Source organism: Pseudopodoces humilis, chromosome 7 (genome assembly GCF_049639895.1).
Source record: "Pseudopodoces humilis isolate 2021_Gansu_Grassland_sample_001 chromosome 7, ASM4963989v1, whole genome shotgun sequence".
Classification (NCBI taxonomy): domain Eukaryota; kingdom Metazoa; phylum Chordata; class Aves; order Passeriformes; family Paridae; genus Pseudopodoces; species Pseudopodoces humilis.
This window is the reverse complement of record NC_142206.1, coordinates 62,076,640-62,097,015: the sequence shown is the minus strand read 5'-3', so window position 1 is coordinate 62,097,015 and position 20,376 is coordinate 62,076,640. Positions and strand designations below refer to the sequence as shown.

Below are 20,376 nucleotides of genomic sequence, written 5' to 3'. Positions count from 1 at the left end.
CATTTCCAAGCCTCTCTCCCAGGGGTTTGTGGCTCTGCAGGGTCACTCTGTCAGCTCAGGGCTTTTCCCTGGGCATCCTCACAGCTCTGCCCTGAGCCAGGCCTTTCTTCATCCTTCTCCATGGAGTCACTCACTGGAGGTCAGACGCTCCAGCTGCAGGCAGAGGAGGCAAATGTTCATCACAGAATCACAAAATCCCAGACTGGATTGGGTTGGAGGGACTTCAAAGTTCCCGTGGGCAGGGACACCTTCCCCTGTCCCAGGCTGCTCCAACCCTGTCCAGCCTGGCCTGGGACACTCCCAGCTTTCTCTGGCTTTGTAAATGACAATAAAACAGAAATGCTTGAAAAGTGAGGGACTTTGATGTGAGGAAAAGGAGAAATCAAGGGTGGGATATTTATGAATTGTGCAGATTCTCTTGGAGGAAAATTCGGAAAATTCTCTTGGAGGCTTTTTAAGCTGATGCAGTTCAGTAGCACAGGAACGCTCAGGAAACTGAACACAATCCTCAGATAGGAACAAAAGAGCTACTTTTTGTATAAATACTCGGGAATTTATATATATTTATATAAATACTCAGGAATTTTCATGCTCTATCTCCTCGTTACTGCTTTCTGTAAAGACCAACAGCAACTTCTTGAAAGAAGAAACTCAAAGCCTTGGGAAACTTCCTATTTCAGATTAAACAGACACAGCTGCTGGAAAACAATCAGAGCACAACGTGGAATGAAAATAATAATTCTGGAGCATTTGTTGGTCTGTCCTAGAGAAGAGAAACGAGCAGGGAGGGCATGAAGAAAACGATAATGCTGGGAATGTTCCTGCTGTGGGAGGGGCTGGAATTACCCAGTGCCTTTTGTGTGAGCCACGAGTGCAGCTCCCCAGGGCTGGGTCCCCAGAGGGGCCAGGGCTGATTTGCCAAAGATGATCAGGGTTGAGTCCCCAGGGTGGCCAGGGCTGAGTCCCCAAGGTGATCAGGGTTGGGTAGCCAGAGGTGGCCAGGACAGGGCAGAGGCCCCAGGGTGGCCAGGACAGGACAGGGTGGCCAGGACAGAAGCCCCAGGGTGGCCAGGACAGGACAGAAGCCCCAGGGTGGCCAGGACAGAAGCCCCAGGGTGGCCAGGACAGGACAGAGGCCCCAGGGTGGCCAGGACAGGACAGAGGCCCCAGGGTGGCCAGGACAGGACAGAGGCCCCAGGGTGGCCAGAACAGGACAGAAGCCCCAGGGTGGCCAGGACAGGACAGAGGCCCCAGGGTGGCCAGAACAGGACAGAAGCCCCAGGGTGGCCAGGACAGGACAGAAGCCCCAGGGTGGCCAGGACAGAAGCCCCAGGGTGGCCAGGACAGGACAGAGGCCCCAGGGTGGCCAGGACAGGACAGAGGCCCCAGGGTGGCCAGGACAGGACAGAGGCCCCAGGGTGGCCAGGACAGGACAGAAGCCCCAGGGTGGCCAGGACAGGACAGAGGCCCCAGGGTGGCCAGGACAGGACAGAAGCCCCAGGGTGGCCAGGGCTCAGTGGCCCTCATGCCCTGTGCAGGTCACTGAGCACAGCCTTGTGGATTCCCCTTCCTTGCTGGGTGACCCAGGGGCTGCTCCTGATGTTAGTGACGCTCAGGATGAAGCTCCAAAAGAGGACAATGAAAGGAGCCGACTTTTTCACATTTTCTCTTCATTTTAGTGCCCATTTCCACAATAAAAAATGGGTAAAGCTGGCAGCAGTGGGTGAGCTGGGTGTGTTCTCACCTCTGCTCTCACTCTGTGGAGGTCCAGTTCATCCTCAGGTTTCTCCTGAGCTGTCATGGGCTGAGTTATCATACAAGTTTCAAATATTGACCTTGTTTTCATGTCAAAATAAATCCAATCATGGAATCCTTTCTGTTGGAAAAGGCCTCACCCTTTCCATGAAGGAATTCCTCCCTGTGTCCAACCTGAGCCTCTCCTGGCCCAGCTCCAGCTTGACCTTCCTCTGGTCCTGTCACCCATTACCTGAAAAAAATATACATTTCCTGTTCTTCTTAATTTGATCCAATTTCTATTGATTTTACACCCCTCTTTCACTTCAGAACCTCTTCCATAACTTTTGTCTGTCAGCCCCAGAAGGATCCAATATCTTGTGCTGCCCCATCATTAACCAAGTGTGTCCTTCAGTTTTCACAGCTCTCCTTCAAAAAGTCCAGCAAAAAATCCCTTTACTCCATAAGCCTCATATATAATTTCTTGTATTTTAAGATTTTTTTTTCTCTCCCTGAATTTTGGGTTTTGTTTTTTTGGGGTTCTTTTTAAGAGTTTGCTCAGGTGAGGAGCGTGTCCATATTGTTGTTCCTGGGAGCTGAATCTCATTTCAATCTATCAGAAATTCCTTTTTGCTTTCATCCAGATGAAATCTCGTTTTCTTAATTCTTCTGCTGGTTCCCCACAATTCTTCTACTCCCTCATTTCAGAGGGATCAGTTTGGAGTCATCAATAACCGTGGGTTTTGTTGGATTTTACAACTTCATGTTAAAATTGCTGGTTTTATCCTAATGAGAATTGGTTTGGACTCGCTTTTTAAGATTACCAGCACCTGCTTTAGTGTTTAGTCCTCTGTGGGGTCTTCATGCCTTTCCCATGGATAATTCTTGCTCTCTTCCCAGCTGAAGAAGGTGGGAAGATTTTCCCAGTGAAAATTTGTTGTTTCTGGAGAGAACCAAGGAGAATGGTGTGGATGATTTGAGTGCTGTGTTTGTGTCTGGTAGGGCCTGGCATCCCTAACTGGGAATGTTCTTTATTTTATCTTTAATTTAATGATAATTACCCATGGGACAGCACCAGCTGCTTCCCAGGCAGGGGAGAGGCTGTGCCAGGGACTGCAGGATGTGGTGATTCCCAGCCCTGGATCCAAACAGCCTCATCAGCCCCACTCAGGGTGGGAATGTTCTCCAGCACTCCTGTTTGTCCAGGTCCCTCTTTCTCTGTGCTTGGGAAATGTTGTGGGCAGCCACAATCCTCCCTGTGCTCCCCTGCAGGAAGCCCAGAGCTCTGGGAATGATCTGTTCCCAGGTGCTGCCAGCTGCTGCAGGGTTCCTTGCCTGGCTCAGCTGGGCTGGTATCACGGGATCATCTCGTCTCCGTCCCGCAGGAGCGCAGCTCTGAAGTCATCGTTGTTCCCAGTGTGCCCTGCTGGGGCTGGATGGCAGCAGATCCTCAGGAACAGGGAATGGGCACATTCCCAAAGCTGGCAGAGCTCCAGGAGCCCTTGGGCAGCGCTGCCAGGGATGCCCAGGCTGGGATTGCTGGGGGGTCTGGGCTGGGACAGGGGTTGGGATGATCCCTGGGGGTCCCAGCTCAGGATATTCCTGATCCTGTGATCCCTGTGTGTCCCAGCTCAGGATATTCCTGATTCTGTGATCCCTGTTTGTCCTTCCCACTCAGGATATTCCTGATCCTGTGATCCTGTGTGTCCCTTCCCATTCAGGATATTCCTGATTCTGTGATCCCTGTGTGTCCCAGCTCAGGATATTCCTGATCCTGTGATCCCTGTGTGTCCCAGCTCAGGATATTCCTGATTCTGTGATCCCTGTTTGTCCTTCCCACTCAGGATATTCCTGATCCTGTGATCCTGTGTGTCCCAACTCAGGATATTCCTGATTCTGTGATCCCTGTGTGTCCTTCCCACTCAACGTTCCCTGATTCTGTGATCCCTGTGTGTCCCTTCCCACTCAGGACATTCCTGATCCTGTGATCCCTGTGTGTCCCAGCTCAGGATATTCCTGATTCTGTGATCCCTGTGTGTCCTTCCCACTCAGGATATTCCTGATTCTGTGATCCCTGTGTGTCCCAACTCAGGATATTCCTGATTCTGTGATCCTGTGTGTCCCTTCCCACTCAGGATATTCCTGATCCTGTGATCCTGTGTGTCCCAACTCAGGATATTCCTGATTCTGTGATCCCTGTGTGTCCTTCCCACTCAACGTTCCCTGATTCTGTGATCCCTGTGTGTCCTTCCCATTCAACATTCCCTGGTTCCAAATGCTTCTCTAAGAATTGTTCTTCATTTCCTTTTCCTTCAGGTCTCTTTTTTCTTCCTCTGCCAGGTCCTTGCCCTGGCTGTTCTCTCCTCAGGAATGTGACATCTCCTACCCTTGAATCAGAAATTCTTCATAGCAGTGTTGATCTTCTGGGATGTTTTAGTGATTAAAAAGATCACTGTTGGTTCCTTTCTGCAGGTTTTCCTGCCCAGGACATGAGCAGGGCTCTGGGCTCAGGGTTTGCCCCTGGCAGCTGCAGCTTGAGAGGATTGAGAGATCCAGGCTGATTCTGATTCCTCTTGTGTGGAATTAATTCCCACCAGAGCCAGGGCTGCACATCCTCCCCAAATCCTGTCTGTACAGACACTGGCCAATTACCTTGGTCATTTTTCTCCCAGCTTCACACCTCTGGCCTGAAAACAAATCACATTCTCAGCTCTGATTCTTTGGAATCACTTCCAGGGTTGTTTAAGGGACTTGGCAGTGGGATGGTGATTTATATCTGTCTCTATTTTAAATGATGTCCTCCCCCAAAACAGCAGCTTAATGATATTTATCCATATATAAAACATTAACACTCTTTGGATGCTTGTCCCTGGCTTCACAATCTCTGCAGCTGGTTTTGGTTGTGGCTGAGGGAAGATGTTTTCTTTGGTCCCACACCAAGTTCTTTTATTCCTACAGCAGGTAACATTTCCCTGTTATTGTTTTCCCACAGGCCAAAAGCAAATGAGCTCCCATGAGAGCTGGGCCTTGTCTCCTGAGGAGTTTGAAATATGGGACAGACTCTACAGGATTAAGGAAAGTGATGGGATAAAGGAACCAGTATTGCCTTCAGTTCAGTTTGAAACCTTAGAAAACCTGCAAGAAACACCAGTGAGTTCCATGCAACCTTTCCTTTGACACCAGGTGCTGGGAATGCCAGAGCTAACTCTGGATTTGGAGGAAGCCTGTTGGAAAATGCCTTTTTGAGGTTGACATGGGGGGTTTTGAGGTTGAGAATTTCAAAATGGGATGTTTGAAATGGCTCTTTGAGCTTGGGTCTGTAAGTAAAAAGGTCTGTAGATTAAAAGTTGGGTCGATGAATTAAAAATGTATTAGGAAGTCTCAGTATCCATTAAGTTCTGCTCCTGATTTTAACAATTCCACGCAGGATGCTGTATCCACAGAATGCCAGGATGGTTTGGGTTTAGAGGGATCTTAAACCCATCTCATTCCACCCCCTGCCCTGGGCACCTTCCCCTAGCCCAGCTTGCTCCTGCTGTTTTTATTTGGGACCAGACTGAAACCTGTCTGATAATATTTAAACAATTCCTTGCTGAAAATCTCCTTTCCCATCCCAGTTCCCCCTGCAGAAGCCCGAGGAGGGGGCAGCTCTGGAGCTCTCTTTGTCTGAGTGGAGAATTTGGCAGAATCAGCCTCTGCCCACATCCCTGGTGGATCACTCGGATCGTTGTCACCTCTTCATCCATGCCATGGAAATGATGGAGCTGATGAGGCACCAGCAGGTAAAAAAATCCTCTCCAGGGACTGGATGCACAGCTAGAACAGTTTAAAAATAATGAAATTTTTAAAAAAAGCCCCAAACCAGTAATTATTTTCAATAATAATTTTATTTTTAAAAAAATAACCGATAATGAATTATGTGTATTTAATCTTGTTTCAGAATGTCCCCCACTGCTATGCTGTGATTCCTAATCTTTTCCACAGAAAAATTGTTTAAAACTGTTTAAAAAATGTGTTTCCCTAGATTGGAAAAAAACCCCACCCTTAAATCAGCCTTTTTTTAATGTATTCCAGTATCAATTTATGACAGAATGACATTAAATACAAGGAGCAAAGCCAGCAAGAGGGAAACCAGAGCTGTTCCAGGAATTGGGAAGAGTTTGGTGTCATGTGTCCATCAAAGCATCCCAGAACAGTCATGCAGGAACACACAGGGCATGTTTGAGGGGATTTATGCTTTCAGGCTCTTTGGGGTTTGTTTTTCTGAACTAAAAAGTCAATTATTCCTGAGAATTAAGGGCTAAGAGGAGCTAAGCCAAACAAACATGGATGGGAAGGATCTGGGAGATGGGAATTTTGTTTTCTGACAGGGATGGATACAGAAATCCTTCTGGAAGGCACAGGGAAGTGGCTGTAGGGTGGATGGAGGCTTCAGTGGTTCACCACATTATTTCTCTCTCCAGCTGAGCTCCCCAAATGTTGCCTTTCAGCACGTGGAGGTTTTTTAGGTCATCAGAAGCTGTTGCTAAGCTGCCAGAGTTTCCTGACTAATAGCAGGACTAAGGGAGGAGGAGAATGGAGACATTGTAGTTGTGCTGCCAGAGGCTGTGAGCAGACCTGCCCAGCTCAGAAAAGCTTCTCCACCCCACCACAGACACCCCTGGCTCCTCTGAGGGTCCCTGGCCCCAGCTGGGGTCAAGGACAGGCTGCAGAGGGAGAGGGATGGGGCAGGAAGGATGGCAGGAGGACAGAAATGGTTCAAGAATTGGAAGGTGCCCCCTGAGCCTCCTTTTCTCCAGGCTGAGCCCCCCCAGGTGCCCAGCTGGGTGAGATCCAGCTGTGCTGGCCTCCAGCCTTCTCCAGCTGTGGCCCAGGCAGAGGTGCAGCTCCCTCACAATCCTGCCAGGGTGTCCCCAGGAGCACGAGGGGGGACACAAAGCCCAGCACTCACCCTTTGGAGCCTCCCAGGGAGAAGCAAAGCTCTGGCAGGAGCCAGGATTCGACACCTCAGAGCCTCTGGGGTCCCTCTCACACCGGCCAGTGCAGTCAGGGACACCAAACTGCACCAGAAGCGTTCCACAGGAGGGGGAGATGCAGCACTGAGCTGATCAGCTCTGCCCTGAGCTCCTGCCTGACTTTCATCAACATTCCCTGAAATCATCCCTGCCTTCCCTGAGAGCCACTGACCGTGTTCCCACAGCAGGGAATGCTCCCACTGGAATCCAAAATGTTCACCTGGAGGAGAGAAGGGTCCTGGGAGAGCTCAGAGCCCCTCCAGGGCCTGAAGGGGCTCCAGGAGAGCTGGAGTGGGACTGGGGACAAGGGATGGAGGGACAGGACACAGGGAATGGTTTGGGATGGGAAATTGGGAATCCCTGGCAGTGCCCAAGGCCATGCTGGACACCGGGAGCTGTCCCTGCCATGGTAGGATGGGATTTCAGGTCCTTTCCAAGCATTCCATGATTCTCTGGTGGAAGGGTTTGCATGGATGTGCTGTGCACCCAGGCTCCTGCTATAAATATTCCCTGGCTAATTACACCCAGCTGATCTGGCTGACGTTCATTTACGGTGCTTAATTAACAGAGGGGTTTAACACCAATACAGGTCAAAGCTCTTTCCTTAAATACCCGAGAGAGGGAACCTCAAACCTCAGATTTATTGATGATTTTCTTACTGGGGAATAAAACATAAAGTCAGGGAAATCACAATTTTACTGTGAATAACCAAAATCTGGAAATTTCTGCTCAGTTGTTTCTTGGGCAGAATTTCATTCAGAGATTTGACATGGCTTAATACAAGCCAGCACAAGAGGCATTTGCAGGGATTTTTGGGTGTTTTCTGTTAGAGAAGAAATTCACTGATGTGTGGCTTTCCTTTCCTTGTACTCATTCAGTGACTCAAGAAATTTGTGTTTCCATAACAGCTTAAAAAAAGTCAATTTAAAGGCTTTTTTTTGATTATTTTTAACACATAAAGTGAAAATGGGTGGCAAAAAAAATTCTATTGTATTTACATCTTAAAAATCTTCGAGAAGAGGTTGGCCTGGTCAAAAGAAAATAAAAAAAAAGTCAAAGAAGCCCCAAATGTGACCCCTGGAAAAGGCACATCCAGCAAAGCCTTTAATGCCCCGGGGGTTTTATTGCTACAGCAACGCATTTACTGCCAGGGGGATTTTTGGTGCAACATGGGAACAATTCAAGTTGTCCTTCTGCAAAATAATTCCATCTCTTTTAAGCATTTTTTGCAAACTAAACTGTGCTGTTTGGAAATAAGGCCAGGCAGAGTAATCCCTTTAGTGGGATGATATTTGCCCAGGTTTCTCTGGGAACAGGGAAGTGCCAGTGCTTTGTTTGTGTTTAAAACATTTAAATTTAGAGGAACGCTTTGTTTTAGTGTCCAGAGTGGGAGGCTCACTCTGGATCTTTCCCATTTCCAAGCTGGCAGTGGGAAGTCCCAGCTTTTCACAAGCAGAACAAAATAAATCCCAAAATCTTTGGGATTGTCACATCTCCCAGGCCTGGGATGAGCCTGGAACCTCTGGCTCTGAAATCAGCTGTCGTTTATCAGCTGCCTCAGGTTCCTCCAGGTGAAACATTCCCAGGACATTCCAGAATCCCAGTGAACCTGAGAAGGCTTCCCAAACTTTTAGAGTTTTAAATCAGATGTGTTTTGGGGGGAAATTTGTTTTTTTCACCAGTTTTCAGCTGGACCTTTTTCCTCAGGAGAGCCTGAATGAAAAGTTAAAAATGGTTTAAGTAAGGACAATGAAATGGTTTTATTTGGGTTTTTTAGACCCTCATTGCCAGTAAATTCTCTCTGATTAAAATCCTCTTCTGAGATGTGTCAAAACTTCTGATTCCAGAGAAGGTGGAAGGCTTTGGGCTGGTTTTGGAGGGTGAGGTGTCAGGGAGCCCCAAAATCTCAGCTCTCCAATTAAAGCAGCTCCTTTGAATCGCTTCTTCTGATCTTGTTGCCAAATCTTTGGAGTCCAAGCATTAACTGAGGCCAGGATGGGTTGTTTAGACCTGGAATTGCAGGTGCTTGGTGCTTTTCCTGCTGCTGGGGTTGTGCTCCCAGTGAGAGATTTGGGAGTGGGACTGGATGGTCCTGCAGGTTCTTCCAACTCCAACCATTCCATGAATCCATGGCCTGAGCGTCCAGCTCCACGTGCTGAGCACAGAGAGCAGGGACAGGACACGATCGTTCTTGTGGAATCCTGGAGTGGTTTGGGTTGGGAGGAGACCTCAAATCCCACCCCAGCCAGGGCAGGGACACCTCCCACTGTCCCTGGCTGCTCCAAGCCTGTCCAGCATGGCCTGGGACACTGCCAGGGATCCAGGGACAGCCACAGCAAATCTGGGAATCCTCATTTATTCCCTGATGTTCTTGAACATTCACCTCTTCTGCCTCTTTGTTGATCCTGTTCCCATATTTGCCAGGGCACATATCCTGGATTTTGTAATCATTTTTTAGGGATTTTGGCTGGTTTTTTAGGGGTAGCTGAAAGCAAAGCCCAGCAGAATGAGCAGATCCATCAATACTGTGATGCCATGAGGGAGAGAATTATCTCGGTTTGGTAGAAGGAAACTGGGGTTTCTGTGTCCCTCAGGCTTCTTCTGTGACTCAACTAAATAAATTTTTAAAGATCATCCTATGTAATACACTTAAACCTCCAAAACCGAGTTTTTGACGGTGTTTTTTCCCCTGAAGTGTGTTCTGGAAACAGAGCAGTGGTGGAACAGGGATTGATTCTTCTGCTCATTCCTCAGTTCCTGGAAAGGGAAATGAGCACATGAGCTCAGGGAGGGCACCAGAACTGGGGGTGCTCTGGACACGGGGCACTGGTGCTGTACCAAGCAGCAATTTTGGTAAAAGATGGAAAAGATGATCAGAAAAAATTCCTGGAACCACAGAGCAGTTTGGAAAGGAGCTGAAAGCTGTTCCAAGGCCCTGGAGGAGAGGGGGGAATGGGAGGGGTTGAGAACACACCAAAGGGGGGAATTCTGCAGGGTTTCACTCAGGCTTCCACTTAAAGGAGTTTTAATTGTTAAAAATCCTCTTTGTAGCTGTCTACAGAGTGATCATCCATTTTCAAATAGCAGCATCACCAGGGTTTCATCAGGCAGATGAATCTTGTGCATCCAAAGCAGCTTCTGAGGAGAGAAGGGGCAATTCCAATTTTGGTATTTGATGCCTTAAATTTAAATCCTGGAAAACAGAATGGGTGCAATTACAGATATATTTACATATTAAAAATTAAAAAAAAAAATCAATATGAAAAGTAAGAAATTCCTTTTCTGTTTCTATGTCCTATGCTAAAATAGATTTTGTTTTCTAAAGCGAATCAGTGGCTCCAGGCAGGGGCATGGATTGACAATAATCTCGGATGCTGTTTTCCTGCTCCTGACCTGTTTTCTGAGGAGCTGGTACACCCTGAGCTCTCTGGGTTAGAGGGGCAGCTGAGCAGGGAATTTAAGGTTCCACAAGTTGTGCATTTCAGGCCAAAAGGTGCTGATTCCCAAAGTGCCCTGGCTGGAGAGGAGGGAGCTCTGTCGGGAGAATTCCCGGGAGTATTCCCAGGAAATGGGGCACTTACATAACCCCAGCCAGGCCACCCAGCTCTGGCCTAGATGCTAAATTTGGCTGCTGGGCTGTTCCTGGCCCCAGCAGCACTGCCAGGCTCCGAGCAGCCAGGGGGGTGTGGAGGGACCTGGGGACATTCCTGGGAAAATTCCTCGCTGATCCTGCTGCCTGTGCTAGAATCCCACAATCCCAGACTTAAATCCCATCCCATTCCCACCCCTCCCACCATCCCAGGCTGCTCCAGCCCCAGTGTCCAGCCTGGGGTCCAGGGACAGCCCCAGCTGCTCTGGGAAACTTGATTAGTTTGGGGTTTGTTGGTTTTAGGGGTTGTGTTTGAGTGGGTTTGGATTTGTAGGTTTTGAGGATTGTATTTTGATTGGCTTGGGGGTTTAGTTTGAGTTTTGGGTGTGGAACATTTGGAGGTTGGATTTTGATTTGGCTTGGGTTTGTAGATTTTGGGAGTTTTAGTCTGATTGGGCTTGGGTTTGGAGGGTTTTGGGGTTGTAGTTTTGTTTAGGGTTTGTAGGTTTTGGGGTTGGAGTTTGGCTCTGGGTTTATAGCTTTTGGGGGTTGTATTTTGATTTGGTTTGGGGGCTGTACTTTTATTTAGTTTGGGTTTGTAGCTTTTGGGGGTTGTATTTTAATTTGGTTTGGGTTTGTAGGTTTTGGGGATTGTACTTTGATTGGTTTGGGAGTTGGAGTTTGGAGGGTTTGGGGGCTGGAGTTTGAGTTTTGGGTTTGTGAGTTTTGGAAGTTGTCGTTTGATGAGTTTGAGGTTTGTAGTTTGATGGGTTTGGGGGTTGTAATTCAATTGGTTTTGAGTTTGTGGGGTTTGGGGTTTGAAGCTTGGCTAGTTTTGGGTTTGGGGGTTGTAGTTTGATTTGGTTTGTAGGTTTTGGGGGTTGTACTTTGGTTAATTTTGGGTTGCAGGACAATATTGGGCCACTCCTGATCAGCGCTCAGAGCTGTGTGGGGTGGGCAGGGCAGCACCTCCTCCCGTTTCACTCACAGACACTGGTTTGGTTAATTAATCCTTAATCCATTTAATTTCTGTCTTGTTTGTGTGATGCTGAAATGCTGGAATTGAGCCATTGTGCAAGGGGCAGTTGTTCCTGTGAGCCCCAAGAGATCCAGATCAGCCCCGTTATTGTCACCCCAGTGCTCCCTCTGCTCAGGGGACGCCTGAATTGGACCCAGCTTTGTTGTTCCTCTTGGATTCCAGACAAAGAATTCCATGTCTTGAGTCTGTGCTCTGACCAGGCTGGAGGAAAAGGAATTATTTACAACCTGCCAGATCAAAATCATCCTTTAATCCTCTTTTCCTCACTGGCTTTTGTTAAACCTTCTCCTAAGGCAGCTGATGTAGTCTGGGGATCTCCTTGGAGATCTTTAGTTAAAAAATCCAGACTTGGAGTTTCTTTGGGTATATCTACTAAAGGATGGTGTGAGCATCAGCATCTGTGTGAAATTGGTGATGAAAAGATGATGATGATGATGATTAATGACAAAATCTGTTAAAAGTGCACAGTTTGCTTTGTCTGCTGCAACCAGAGAGGATCCCCAACCCTGTTAGGGATCAAATTCCTGGGAGGTGGCTTTGGATCCTGCTTCCTGAAATACCTCCAGACGAGCCAGTCTGATTGTAAAAGTCATTTTTCTCACCCTCTATAATGGTACCTCGTGTAATTTCAGGGATTAAGGAGTCCAGGGATTCATCTGCCAAAAAATAATTGTTCTGTTCACATCCTGCACGTCCAGGTCCACTGTGCTTTTCCCAAGTGGGTGTTTAACAGAGCGGGTTGTCTTTTGAGCAGCAGATTTATAGGCATCCATGAAAAATTAATCCAGAGTCTGTGGGAAGTTCCTCAGGAGAACAAAACCTTTGTCCCTTGTTTTGAGTGTGGCTGGGAGCAGCCCTGGGGTGTGTCTGGTAACCACTGCCCTGTGTCCCCAGGGAGACTGCAGCTATGGCCAGGAGCTCCAGCCTCACCTGCGGATGGAAGATGTGGATATTCCAGGGAACAAAAGGCATTTCTCCATGGCCAACCCGCCCTGGGATCAGAGAGCTCGCTGCTCCAGGAAAGACCTGGCAAAACCAAACCCAAAAGCAGAACCAAAACCAAAACCAAAACCATTCCCACCTGATACAGGTGATGATGAGAGTGAGTTCTTTACCACCTTTAAAATAACCAAACCCAGGGCTCCCAAGAGAGCTCCTGGACTCCACGGGGAGGTTCCTGCATTGCCTGAGGATCCTTCGGCCTCTCCCTCGGGAACAAGGCTTGCTGTGGCCGGACACTCGGACCTGGCCAGTGACAGGGACGAGGGGCTGGAGGTGACATTTGACTTAAATGCATTTGTTGACCTGTGTGACAACAGTGACAGCCCTGAGACCCCTGCCAGTCCAGCAGCACGGGAGAACAGCCCTGCAGGTAAAGCCAGCGGGAGCATCCGCAGGGATTCGGGCTACGGCACCTCCCCCGTGGCCTCCGACCTGTTTTATCTCCCCGAATCCTGCAGGGATCCCTTCCCGCTGCTGAAGGAGCCCCCGGGGCTGGAACAAGCATTTTCCCAGGTGCAGAGGCTTTTGTCCCAGTCCCCTCCCACTGGGGATGAGCTGGAGGCTTTGGAGAGCGTGATGAGGGGTGAAGGAACCACATCTCCTGCCCCACAGGTTCTCCCCCATGGTCGCTCAGAGGCACTGCGGGACAGTGTCTCCCCAAAAACTGATCCTTCACTGCTGCTCCTGGAAAATCCCAAAGTGACAGCTCCCAGGGAAGTCTGTGCCTCCAGAAGTCCCTGTTTGGCCCAGACCATGTCACCTAGCAAGGCTGCTGCTGAGGAGGAGGAGGAGGAGGAGGAGGAGCAGCTCTGGAATGACAGCTTGGATGGCCTGTTCGACAGCGAGGAGTTCCCTGAGATCCCAAACAATGCTCCCAGCAGGAACCACCCCCTGACAAACGGCCCTCCCAAACCCGAGGACACGGGAGAGGCTGCCCTTGGAGCTGCTGCTGGGGAGCAGAGTCTCCATTTGTTTGAGGATGAGGCTGGTGAGGACACGGCCGAGGGCAGCCCCACGGGCTCGGAGCCTCCAGCCAGGGCAGGTCCAGCTGGGACCATCCCTGGGACTGAGGGAGAGCCAGGCAGGGAATTCCCCCGTGGGAGCCCCAGCCAGCCCTGCAGGGAGCAGCCCTGGAGCAGGGAATCCATGGGAACATCAGCAGTGGATGATCCCTACGACTGCTCCCAGGACCTGTTCTCCATCACCTTCGACCTGGGCTTCTCCATCGAGGACAGCGGGGATGACACCTCGGAGGAGACCAGGGATGCTGACACCCCCAGACTGCACGGGGCTGAATCCACCAAGGATGTAAAAACCTCCCCGAGTGACGGCTCCAGGCTGGGAGCCTCGGCAGGGTGGGGCTGCAGAAGGCTGGAGAGGAGGGACGTGTCCACAGCGCCGGCGTCCCAGGGCAGGGCCAGGGGTGACGGGGAAGGCACCGAGGCTGCTCCTGCTGCAGGGCCTGGCCTCAGCTCAGGAGGCAGCAGAACGGGAAGGGAACCCCCTGAAGCTTCACCATTTCTGACCCCAACTAGGAGGAAAGGTGTGAACATCAAAGCTGTCAAAAGAATTCCTATGAAAGTCTTCTGGAATGGCAGGGAGCAAATTCCAGAGGTGTCTCCTGTAGGGCAAGTCAGAGAAAGCCCACGGAGGCAGAACGTTGGGAGATCAGCCATGGGTTCCCCTTCAGGGAGGACAGAAGGCCTGGAAGACACCAAACTCCGTGGATCCTGTGGGTCTCCTGCTGCAGGTAGGGAATTTGGTGGGACAGCTGTTAGACCTTTGTGGTTAGGAAATAGGATCCAGTGTTTTTGGATCCTCACTTTGGATTTATGACTGAGCTGGGAAGGTTGGAAGAAGAGGAATAATGGCTGTTGGGTCACTGAGGGGACAGCAGAATCCAGGAGCTGTCCAGCTTGGAATGGTGCCTGCAAGGCTTCATCCTCTTGGTTTGGAATCCTGGCATGGTTTGGGTGGGAAGAGACCTCAAATCCCACCCATCCCACCCCAGCCACGGCAGGGACAGCTCCCACTGTCCCAATGTCCAGCCCCAATGTCCAGCCTGGCCTTGGGCACTGCCAGGGATCCAGGGGCAGCCACAGCTGCTCTGGCAATTCCAGCCCAGCCAGCAATTCCCAATTCCCAATCTCCCATCCATCCCTGCCCTCTGGCACTGGCAGCCATTCCCTGGCTCCTGTCCCTCCATCCCTTGTCCCCAGTCCCTCTCCAGCTCTCCTGGAGCCCCTTCAGGCCCTGCAAGGGGCTCTGAGCTCTCCCTGGATCCTTCTCCTCTCCAGGTGAGCATTCCCAGCTCTCCCTGGATCCTTCTCCTCTCCAGGTGAGCATTCCCAGCTCTCCCTGGATCCTTCTCCTCTCCAGGTGAGCATTCCCAGCTCTCCCAGCCTGGCTCCAGCCCTGGAGCAGCTCCGTGGCCTCTCTGCAGGCCCCACTCGGTGCTGTCACAGGCATTTGTGTCACAAAGTGCTGCCCCAGCTCTGCCTCTTGCCCAGCTTTGAAGGGTTTCTCCTGCTCTCCTGCTTCCCTTCTCTGCCTGGGGTAATCACTTCCCCCCTGGGCTCTCCAGGGAAGCAGGATTTATTGTCCATCCCAGCTGGAGATCATCTCTTTTGATTAACAAGGCTGAAGAGAACAATATTTGTCCTGTAGATCAATAAATAATCTCCTTTGGAGGTGCTTTTCTGAGAGAGGCAGGGTTTGATTGCTCAGCTATAACAAAATTGTGTTGGCAACTGTGCAGTTCTGGTGAATGTTGTTTATTCTGTTTTCTGCAGGACCCAGCAGTGACAGCGAGGAAGAGATCGTTTTCCAGAGGAAAAAAATGATAAAAAAGAATGTTTTGAAATCTCCTGATGTGAGTCTTAGAGGGAAAAAATAGCCAAGAGCAGCGAAATGGGAATTTGAACAGCAGAACAGAATGGCTCTGTGGCCTGATGTTCATCCTGTTCCCACAGGGGATGGATGGGAGCGACCTGGAGTCTCCAGTTGGGGTCACCGGGAAACGCCGGCGCCCTCGGAACGTGGTCAGCAGAGAAACGGGAGAGAAGCAATGGAAACTCATTCCTGCTTCCCTCCAGCTCCTCCCCAGGGTCTGCTCACAGCACAGGATCCCACCGTGCTTTGGGCTGGAGGGACCTCAGATCCCAGCCAGGACACCTCCCACTGTCCAGCCTGGCCTGGGACATTCCAGGATCGGGGCTTGGATGACTTTGGAGCTGTTATTTGGCACCAAAACATCTCAACAGCCAGGAAGGGTGAAATCACCTCCCTGCCACAAAGCTCTGAGCCAAAAAAAGCCAATTCATGGCACATTTGACCTGATTTTTCTTCCAAATCCCATTTCTCTGCCCTGTTATCGGCTCTGAGGAGCGTTAAGGTCCCTTCCCACCCCCGGCAGTGTGGGATCCAGTGGATCCCTGGAGCTGTCTCCCCTCATTCCGTGTTCCCTGTTGCAGTCAGACACGTCCAGCGAGGACAGCGGGGATTTCCAGCGGGGCAGGAACAGCTCCAGGAGCCGGCCAGGAGCAGCCAAGCGGCAGCGGCGCCTCAGCGGGCACACAGCCAAGGTGGGACAGCGGGAACTGGGGCTGGGATTGGGGCATTGGGGCTGGGATTGGGGCATTGGGGCTGGGATTGGGGCATTGGGGCTGGGATTGGGGCTGGGATTGGGGCATTGGGGCTGGGATTGGGGCATTGGGGCTGGGATTGGGGCATTGGGGCTGGGATTGGGGCTGGGATTGGGGGATTGGGGCTGGGATTGGGGGATTGGGGCTGGGATTGGGGCATTGGGGCTGGGATTGGGGGATTGGGGCTGGGATTGGGGCATTGGGGCTGGGATTGGGGCATTGGGGCTGGGATTGGGGCTGGGATTGGGGCTGGAGTTGAGGCTGGAGTTGCATCTGGAATTGGGGCTGGAATGTGGGGCTGCAATTGAGGATGGAATTGCAGCTGGAATTGGGGCTGGAATTGAGGATGGAATTGCAGCTGGAATTGGGGCTGGAATGTGGGGCTGGAATTGAGGATGGAATTGCAGCTGGAATTGGGGCTGGAATTGCAGCTGGAATTGCAGCTGGAATGTGGGGCTGGAATTGCAGCTGGAATTGGGGCTGGAATGTGGGGCTGGAATGTGGGGCTGGAATTGCAGCTGGAATTGGGGCTGGAATGTGGGGCTGGAATTGCAGCTGGAATTGCAGCTGGAATTGCAGCTGGAATGTGGGGCTGGAATTGAGGATGGAATTGCAGCTGGAATGTGGGGCTGGAATTGCAGCTGGAATTGCAGCTGGAATGTGGGGCTGGAATTGCAGCTGGAATTGGGGCTGGAATTGCAGCTGGAATTGCAGCTGGAATGTGGGGCTGGGGCTGTGCTGTGCCACTGCAGCTCCTGAGGAACTCTGGGAATGCTGGGAAAGCTCTGGAGCCTGACAGGCAGGGCTGGAACAGCTGGGAACAGCTCCGGGTCCTGTCCAGAGCACAAACCAACAACAAAAAACCCTAAAAACCCAATAACAGTACTAATAATTTAATAATAACAATAATGGCAATAATAGTAACAGATTAATATAAAAATTATAATAACATTATAATAGAATATAACATATATTCTAATTATTATTAAATACTTATATAATAATAAAATAATTATAGTATAATTACATAACATAATATAATTATATATTATAAATAATATAGAACAGCTTAGAGGGCGACTCCAGAGACACCCAGAGAGGAGTCAGCCCTGAGAGCTCAGGGTCCTGTCCAGAAGAAAATAACAACAATAACAACAATAATAATAATAATAATAACCAAATTATAGTAAAAATATATTATATTATATTATATTATATTATATTATATTATATTATATTATATTATATTATATTATATTATATTATATTATATTATATTATATTATATTATATTAATTATTCCCTGTGAATCCCTTCTAGATCAGGGTATTCTAGGATTGTATATTATAATAATAATAATAATAATAATAATAATAATAATTACATTTAAACAAAATATAATGGTAAAATATTATTAATATAACACAACAATAATATGATATTATTATTATTATTATTATTATTATTATTATTATTATTATTATTATTATTACTACCAGTACTGGGCTGCTTGCCCACATGAATGATCCCCACCAATGGCCTCAGCCCTGCTCAGTGTTTAACACTTCAGCAGGGATGGAGGCAGGGGAGGAGGCAGCACCAGATTTATTGAAGCTGAAAACTGAAATATTCATGGCTGTGGTTGCCCTGGGCAGAAATTGCCATAATCAGAGCTCCAGGGTACAATATGTGGGACATTTTGAGTTTTTTTAACAATAATCTTCATTATTAAGACTTCCCAACGGTGTCAGTGTTTTATGTTCTGGAGTAGAAAGAAGGAGGTGCAGTAAAATCCATTTTTCACTTGGATTTAAACTTTTTTTTTTTTTAATGTGAGAGCAAAAGGAAGAAAAGTGTGTCAGCATAGGAAATTCCACTCTGCCTTGACACCTCAGCTTCCCCAAACATCCCCAGTGCTGGAGAGGGCAGAATTCCGGGTCTCAGGAGATCCCCTGGCCCTGAACCCTGGGAATCAGTTCCCAAGGGTGCCCGGGCTCGGCACTGACGGCTCTTGGTGTCCTTGCACTGCGGCTTTGAGTGTTCCAAATGATCCAAAGCCTTTGGGAAAAGGAACTGTTAATAATTCCTGTCCTTCGGGGTTGTGGGCTGCTGTGAGCAGAGAATTCAGAGGTTTAGGAGAATGTGAAAATCAGGGATGCAGCAGCAGATGCCTGAGAGTTCCAGGAGCTAAATTCAGATTTACAGCTCTGTGCTTTTTATTCCAAGTGTTCTGAAGGCAAACAAACCATTCTCTTGGAGGCCTGGAGATACAGAATTACTTTGTGGCTCATTACTCCAGTACTTTATAGCTGAAATTACAGGGGAAAAATGAACTTTATAAAAATATCTCAGAGAAAACATCTTCCCGAGTTCACTTGCTTTGGTTCCATTCCTTGGGAATGTTTTGTTGCCCGGTTTTGATGGAATTTGGGATCAAGTTTCCTGCACCACACTCACATGGGAATCTTCCCTGGGCTGAGCTGCACCGTGCCAGGGCCTCCTTGTCTGATGAGTCCCAAATCCTGAGCAGGAGAGGGTGAGCCAGGCTGGGCTCTGGCTCTGAAACTCCTGCTGCGCTTGGCTTTGGAGGAGCCCAGCCCTCGGCAATCAGATCTTTTGAAAGCGCACAAAACGAGTGGATTCATGTGCCAGGGTGCCCGTGGTGTTTGTGGGGGCTCTGAGGTGGGCACACTGCTCCGCACCTTCCCCACCCCACAGCTCTGGGTTCATTAAGGCACTAATTACCCTGCCCCATGGGCTGGGGCACAGCTCTGGGTTCATTAAGGCACTAATTACCCTGCCCCATGGGCTGGGGCACAGCTCTGGGTTCATTAAGGCACTAATTACCGTTCCCCAGGCCGCGGGCAGGCAGTTCCTGGACGAGGAGGCCGAGCTGTCCCAGCTCGGTGCTGAGGGGATCTCCTCGGACGAGAGCGACGGGACCGGGGAGGAGCTGAGCCCGTCCCTGGCCCAGTTCCTCAACGATGATGGGGAGGCCACGCAGGCCCTCAATGGTGAGTGGGGAATTCCCAGAGCATCCCAGATCCAGGGGATCCCTGGGGTGGGAGCTGGGAGCCGGGACCTCCTCAGCCAGAGCTGCTCCTGCCACAGCACCCAGAGCTCTGCCTGCCTGGAAAACATCCTGCATCCCGAGGGAAGGGCTGAGCTGGGCCAGGGATGGGGCTCAGGCTGGAGATCAGGGAAGGCTCTTCCCCCAGAGGGTGGAATGAGCTCTGGAAAAGCTCCCCAGGGAATGGGCACGGCCCCGAGGCTGCCGGAGCTCCAGGAGCGTTTGGGCAGCGCTGCCAGGGATGCCCAGGCTGGGATTGTTGGGGGGTCTGGGCAGGGACAGGGGCTGGGATGATCCCTGGGGGTCCCAGCTCAGGATATTCTGGGATTGAATGGCAGCTCCCATGACACAGGGCTGGCTGCACTTGGAATCCCAGGTTGGTTTGGGTGGGGAGGAACCTCCAATCCCACCCATCCCACCCTGCCATGTCAGGGACAGCTCCCACTGTCCCAATGTCCAGCCCCAATGTCCAGCCTGGCCTTGGGCACTGCCAGGGATCCAGGGGCAGCCACAGCTGCTCTGGCAATTCCAGCCCAGCCAGCAATTCCCAATTCCCAACATCCCATCCATCCCTGCCCTTCACTGTAAACCCTCAGACCTGGGCTTTGGGATTTCCAGAGATGGCTGGAGAATTGCAAATTTTTGCTTTGGGAAATCCAGATTTTTTGGGAAACTCTAAAGGAATATGTATATCCAGTGTAACAATTATGAATTAAAAATTCCATCTGTACTGATCCTGATTCTTTTTCCTCCCGTTTGTTTCAGACTCTGAGATGAGGGGAGTTTACCTGAGCTCCGTGCGCAGCCCCGCCCTCGGCAGCAGATACAAAATGATCCATCGGGAATTCAACCCCTCAGTCATCTTCTCCCAGGTGGGAATGCAGGGGCTCCCCTCCCTGGGGAGTTCCCCTTGTGGAACAGTGAGGTTCTTGGCCTGCTTTGAGGAGCACTTACACCTTTTATTGCTAAATTACAAATTCCAACACAAAACTTGTAACTTCCCTGAGAAGAGAAGGATCCAGGGAGAGCTGGGAATGCTCACCTGGAGAGGAGAAGGATCCAGGGAGAGCTCAGAGCCCCTGGCAGGGCCTGAAGGGGCTCCAGGAGAGCTGGAGAGGGACTGGGGACAAGGGATGGAGGGACAGGAGCCAGGGAATGGCTCCCAGTGCCAGAGGGCAGGGATGGATGGGAGATTGGGAATTGGGAATTGCTGGCTGGGCTGGAATTGCCAGAGCAGCTGTGGCTGCCCCTGGATCCCTGGCAGTGCCCGAGGCCAGGCTGGA

The 20,376-nt window shown here is 50.1% G+C and overlaps 1 protein-coding gene across 3 annotated transcripts in view; it reads left to right on the top strand.

The window, feature by feature from the left end:
* FANCM (FA complementation group M) overlaps window positions 1-20,376 on the top strand; it is a 57,055-nt gene that overhangs the window by 32,870 nt on the left and 3,809 nt on the right. For all 3 annotated transcript variants that reach the window (XM_088058100.1, XM_088058101.1, XM_088058102.1), the window contains exons 12-19: window positions 4,727-4,884; window positions 5,352-5,516; window positions 12,272-14,129; window positions 15,172-15,251; window positions 15,352-15,420; window positions 15,853-15,963; window positions 18,881-19,037; window positions 19,859-19,965. In XM_088058100.1, coding sequence (XP_087914226.1) covers window positions 4,727-4,884; window positions 5,352-5,516; window positions 12,272-14,129; window positions 15,172-15,251; window positions 15,352-15,420; window positions 15,853-15,963; window positions 18,881-19,037; window positions 19,859-19,965 — 2,705 coding nt within the window. The remainder of the gene's footprint in view (window positions 1-4,726; window positions 4,885-5,351; window positions 5,517-12,271; window positions 14,130-15,171; window positions 15,252-15,351; window positions 15,421-15,852; window positions 15,964-18,880; window positions 19,038-19,858; window positions 19,966-20,376) is intronic.